Source organism: Heliangelus exortis, chromosome 19, assembly GCF_036169615.1.
Source record: "Heliangelus exortis chromosome 19, bHelExo1.hap1, whole genome shotgun sequence".
NCBI lineage: Eukaryota > Metazoa > Chordata > Aves > Apodiformes > Trochilidae > Heliangelus > Heliangelus exortis.
Window position 1 is genome coordinate 4046842 of NC_092440.1, and position 6252 is coordinate 4053093.

The 6252-nt window shown below is 43.1% G+C and overlaps 1 protein-coding gene across 1 annotated transcript; it reads left to right on the forward strand.

Moving 5' to 3' along the window:
* Positions 1 to 5075, forward strand: DRG1 (developmentally regulated GTP binding protein 1). Its single transcript, XM_071762772.1, has 9 exons — positions 1 to 137; positions 342 to 465; positions 1097 to 1272; positions 1634 to 1703; positions 2279 to 2448; positions 3154 to 3284; positions 3497 to 3664; positions 4636 to 4758; positions 4958 to 5075. Exons 1-9 carry the CDS (start codon positions 96 to 98, stop codon positions 5055 to 5057), a joined length of 1104 nt encoding a protein of 367 aa, XP_071618873.1. The 5' UTR covers positions 1 to 95; the 3' UTR covers positions 5058 to 5075.
* The last annotated feature ends 1177 nt before the right edge of the window (positions 5076 to 6252 follow it).

Consider the following 6252-nt stretch of genomic DNA (forward strand, 5'->3'; position numbering starts at 1 on the left):
GAGCCTGCCGGTCCGGTCCGGCGGAGGGAAGCGGCGGCGGCGGTGGCTGAGGTGGTGGCTGCCGGCAGCTGCCGGGGCCCGGGCCCGCCGCCGAGATGAGCAGCACGCTGGCCAAGATCGCGGAGATTGAGGCTGAGGTAACGCACCGGCTTTCTCCCCGGCCGGGAACGGGCCAGGCGCAAAGCGCTCGGGGGGACGTCCGGGGTTTTCCGCGTGTGTGGGAATGGTGCCGCTCCTCGAGGGAGTGACAGGGCCCTGACGGAGCCTCTGGGGTGCTGAGGCGCCGCGCGGCCCAGCAGACGCTGTCCCGGCGGTGAGCATTCCGTTCCCTGCTCTTGCAGATGGCCCGGACGCAGAAGAACAAGGCCACGGCTCACCACCTGGGGCTGCTGAAGGCCCGGCTGGCCAAGCTGCGCCGGGAGCTCATCACCCCCAAGGGAGGCGGCGGCGGCGGCCCCGGGGAAGGTGCGTTGTTCTGCCTCGGCAGCCCCTGCTGAAGTGTCCGCTCCTCGCTGCCGAAGGGCGGGCTGTGGAACGGAAATGGATCTAACGGGGGTGGCTCTTGTCCGCTTAAATCTTGCCAGACTGTCCTCTGGATAAATCAGAGTGACCTTCTCTCCCAAGGGTCCTTCCTGGTGCAGGACCTTTGCTGTGGTTTGTGGCCCTTTCTGGAACTTTGGGGTGGAGTCCTTGTTGAAGTCTAAATGGAAGGCTTCTGTATTTTGGCTGATGTAATCTTGTATTTGCAGAAGTTTTAGCAGCTTTACATGAGGAAGCATCTTGCAGGAGTCACCTGTTTTTAAATGTAAAGGTGTCAGTTGCTGCACTGCTTAAAAGGGATGTGCCACCTACACTCTAGTATAGCCCAGTGGGAGACCTGGCAGCTGGTACTTTATTGACAGGTTCATGCCATGGAGTGTTACACAAAATGGTGCAAAGCAATACAGACTGTGAACTTTCTGTTTCATACTTTTTTTTGTCAGAAAAAGTATGGCTTTCATTCAGGTGATAATAGAATAGCAGAGTTGCTGTCCAGAACCTCAGAAGATAGGAAATATCATATCTTAAAATGGTTATTTTTGCTCCTTATTTGCAGGTTTTGATGTTGCAAAGACAGGTGATGCCCGAATTGGGTTTGTGGGTTTTCCATCAGTGGGGAAATCTACTCTTCTAAGTAATCTTGCTGGTGTATACTCTGAGGTGGCTGCATATGAGTTCACTACACTAACTACTGTGCCTGGAGTCATTAGGTACAAAGGAGCAAAGATACAGGTGAGATCTCTTTTTGTCTGTGAGGATAAGAGGGTCTAGTGTGGCATTAGCAGGTTAGAAATGACATGTACAAGTGCCTGAGAGTACACTGGAAGTGTTTCCAGTAGGTACTAATTTTGCTCTGGGGAGAAGTTTCTGTGGTGGTTCTCATATTCTGTATGAGGTGATTGGCTCCATTGTACCAGTAGGGCACCAGGGATAACACAATATAGAAGAATCAAAGGGGAAACAATTTTGCCAAAGTTCTCTTTAGATTTGCAGTAGAGTCAGCTGGTCTTGGAGAGAGGTAAAAGTAGGATTTTTTTCGTCATGAAGAAAAATCCTTTTCTCATCAGTCACTTTCCTTCCTCTGAACAAACAGCTACTTGATCTCCCAGGAATTATTGAAGGTGCCAAAGATGGTAAAGGCAGAGGCCGACAAGTCATTGCAGGTGAGTATGTTAAAGCTGGAGGCAGCATCCTATTACTGGTTCAGTTATTCCAGCTTATGAGAAAAACTGTTGAATCTCTGTTTCTGGTGTCTTTAAAAAGCTGAAGTGTACCATGGAGTTGAGCTGCCCACTGTAAAGCAGGAGCTGTTTTCACTTTAGTCTGTTTTCAGTTCTGTCTTTAGGTATTTGCAGAATTTGTGCCCTGCATTGACACTGCAGTCAAAGGATATTACCAATTCTGAAGGTAGATGTGATCCCATATTGGACTAGGGTGCTGTCTTAATTTCTTTGCCTATCTTACTGTCATCTTTCTTGTGTGGCAATATAGACAGGAAAGTGGGAAGTAAGATTTTTTTCAGCCTCTGTGATAGAACATATAAGGATCTGTGTATCAGTGATGCTTAGCCAGCATCACAAACTTCAGCCTTATACAGGACTTTTAAAATAAGCAGTGTATTGGCCTTATCACAGGTTTAATATTATCATCAATGCACAGAGCCATATTTTGTGTTGTTTTGTCTCAGATTGTGTGAGGGTACTTTTTTGAGGGATGGTTTTCTTTTTCTGATTCTTAGTTGCTCGAACCTGTAATCTCATTCTGATTGTTCTGGATGTGCTGAAGCCCCTTGGACACAAGAAAATCATTGAGAATGAACTGGAGGGATTTGGAATTCGTCTGAATAGTAAGCCCCCCAATATTGGCTTTAAAAAAAAGGATAAAGGAGGCATTAACCTCACAGCCACAGTAAGTTGGAAGACTTCTTTAACTAAAATTAGACAAAAAAAAAAAAAAGCTTGGAGAGGCACTGTCAATTAACAGTGTGGCAGGGACCATACCTGTGTTATGACTTGGTTAGGAGGTGGAACCCCTGTACTGAGCTGTAGTCAGCTGCTTTTCCCAGGAGCCCAGCACCTCCTCATCCCTAAATCAGATGCTTGGTTGCTTTTCAACAATTTCAAGTTCCAAGGCCCAAAGGTCAGTAAGTGCCTCTCTCTTGGTGGCTACACCATGCTTCTGGAGAAGATTACTCAGAGTTCCAGGCCTTGCAACCTGGAGTGTTCATTTCCCACTGAATCTTAATTTACAAGTGTAGGAACAGCCAGAGAAGCCAAAAATCAGAACTCTGCTTTTGGAATCACATAGTTGTGTGCTCACTGAACTAGGAAATAGGGAGATTCATATTGCAGCTGCTCCCAGACTGACAGGAAACCCTACTTCTGAAATGTCTCCTTGCAGCTGTCAGTGGGGCATTAATACAAATACAGGTGTTACAGTTTAAGTATTTTTTCTCTCTCCTGAGGCTGATTGTGGTAAAAGCATAATAAAGCCCATTAACTTACAATGCAGTTATTTCTAGTGATCTATATGCAGTAATTGCTAGGTTATAAAATTATTATAATTGGTTTGACTGTAAACTCTTCCATTCCTTATTACTGTGTTTGTGTTCAGTGTCCTCAGAGTGAGCTGGATACTGAAACAGTGAAGAGCATCTTAGCAGAGTATAAAATTCACAATGCTGATGTCACACTGCGCAGCGACGCCACTGCTGATGACCTGATTGATGTTGTTGAAGGGAACAGGTACTGTTGGGACCCTGGGTTTGGCATGCCTGCAATTTACATGCCAAAGAACAAAACATTTTCTGACATTTTCTCCCTACAGAAGCTCAGCAATGTGCTGTCAACATTGTGCTGTTTAGCACCTTCCTGTTCTTTTAAAAAAATGAAGCTTTTTCAGAGGTGGCAGTGGACTGCTGCTTGCCTGCTGTAATGGTGTTTCCTTCTCTTTGCAGGGTTTACATCCCGTGCATTTACGTCCTAAATAAAATTGACCAGATTTCCATTGAGGAACTGGATATTATTTACAAAGTACCCCACTGTGTACCAATATCTGCTCATCATCGCTGGAACTTTGATGATCTGCTGGAGAAAATTTGGGACTATTTGAAGCTAGTCCGAATGTGAGTCCCAGTTGCTGCCTACTGTGGAGTTAAGTGGAAGGCTGAGACTGAAGAATGTCTCAAGAGTGGATGAATAATGATTATTTTATAGTGGTTTTCTGCTACCTTAAAACCCTGCCTTTGAAACTATGATGTCTTTGTCACTGAAGTATGTTGAGCCTTTAAATCTGGGATTGTGCTCCTCTTGTCTGTTTTGTGATGGACCTAACAGCCATGAGTGCTGTACTTTGGACTTCCTGTAGAGGACTTAAGCAAGGACCTTGTGAAACCAAGTCCAAGACACATCTTTGAAAAACCCTGCAGACACAGAATTCTAGTAAAACTTTGCACTAAGTTGTGAATTTTAGAGGTAGTCCTCTTTTCAGCCTGCCATGCACACAGCTCTCTTAGCAGACCTGAATTTAGTTCTTCATCTAGCATTTCTGACATCTTTACTATAAATTATTCCAGGCTCACCTCTAATGCATTTCTTTGGATGAATTTTTGAAGGAATCTATTAATACTCATAATGCAGTAGTTTTAGTCTTTTGAACTTGTACCCATCTTGTGACAGTATAAAGTCTGGTATAAAAAGGGATTTAGTATGTCTAGGTGTCTGGCCTGTAGACTTTGTTAGGTTTTTTCCTAGTGTATGTTCAGATTTTCACAGGAAAAAAAAATGACCAGTTGGAACTATAACACTGCATGGATTCTTTTCCATCAACTATTACTGTTTCATCTTTTAAAGCAACTACAGAAAGCTCACTAGTGATAAAGCTTTGCAGTTAAACAGGAAAGCCTGCTGCAGCCACTGGCTCCCCGGATTACACCAATTTAAAGATAATACACTGATTTAAAGATAATCTGTTGTTCCTTCTGAAATAGTGGATCTCAGCACAAGTGTCTGGGATGACAGTGTGAATGGCCTACGAAATGTTATGATGGGTTGAGAGAAGTTTTGGTACTGACTGACTGTTCCATCTACTTTACAGCTACACCAAACCCAAAGGGCAGCTCCCAGACTACAGCTCTCCTGTGGTACTACCTTACTGCAAGACCACAGTGGAGGATTTTTGCATGAAGATCCACAAAAATCTCATTAAAGACTTTAAATAGTAAGTATTATTGTAAAAGATTACTATATAGAGACTAGAAAATAACTAGAAAATAACCACTCATCCAGGTACTTGCAGGAGAGTAAAAATAGCTCTTAAGCATTGCTTTCTGCATTAGCTTTGTGACAGAAATAGCTGCTCTGCTGTTGCCCATTACACTTCTAAGCCTTTTAAATGTGGATATTTTTTTTCCTTTCAGTGCACTGGTCTGGGGTTCATCTGTTAAACACAACCCTCAAAAAGTCGGTAAAGACCACACTCTTGAAGATGAGGATGTTATTCAGATTGTGAAGAAATAAAATTGTTCTGAGATGGTTTTCTACTGTCCCTGAAATTTGTCATTAGTTGTGACAAAGAACAGGCTGTTTCTATCAAGCCACAGCAAATGGCAATTGTTTGTGATAGTACCTTACTGCATGGTAAATATGATGCTTCTGGCCAAAGGGTGCTGCAGTGTCCCATTGTGGTAGAACTCACAGATAATAAACTTGGGCAAAATCTTATTCAGAAGCTTAGATGCTTGGGATGACTTTCTGCTGACCTCTCTTTCCAACTGAAATTTTCCAAATTGGAAAAAGTTCAAACATCAGCATTTTATTCTAAATTGGAAAACATGAAAACCAGAAGCTGGAGAACCTTATCTCATGAAACAGTGCTAGAGGCCAGAGCTCTGTCTAGCTTAATCATCTGAAGTATTCTTGTTTAAATATTGAATACTTCAAGGCTATTAATAGTCCTGCAGTTGTGGAAAAGATAATAGATTCTGCTCATAAGCAATCACTTTTTCAGTTATTTATGAGTGGAAATAAACTAGAGGCTTCTGTTCTCTGTTGGTGAAACCTCTTCATTTTGCTTAGACTTTCCTGCTTAGAGCAGTCAGGTAAGCAGTACAAGAGAAGCAAGCTGCTCTAAAAGCAGTGGTTCTTTTGCTTTCTAATATAAAGTCAGAGCTCTAACATGAGCAAAAGGTGTCACTTGTATCAGCATCAAGTATTTGCTCTCCTACAAAAATGAAGTAGGTGTGTTTATTTAAATGTGTCACAAACTATGTTATTACACACAAGTACAGTGATTACAGACACCCATTCAAGCACAAAATCCCTTGCAACAGTGGTTGCTACTCTGCCTGCTAAGAAAGCATCCAAGCTTCAATTCTAGTAGAAGCATTATTCCTAATATTTCTTTTAAGCTCAAAAGTGAATTCCTGTATAAAGGTGCTGAACGACTGCAGTGGTGTGGGGGTATCAGCCTTGGCTAGAAGGGCAGAGGGTCAAAGCCATGAGCCCTTTCTGTAAAGCTGGTTTTACAAACTGAGTGTGCTGGAGTCTCATTCCTTAACACTTATCCATGGCTGTCCAAAAACACTGAAAAGCAACCATTCCATTGTGCTATGAGTGAAGCCAGTTACCTTCCTCAAAAAAGACTTATCCTTCCTCCCTCCCTCCTGGGAGATAAACTAAAGTTGAAATTTTCTGCAGATTCAGTTCAAACAGT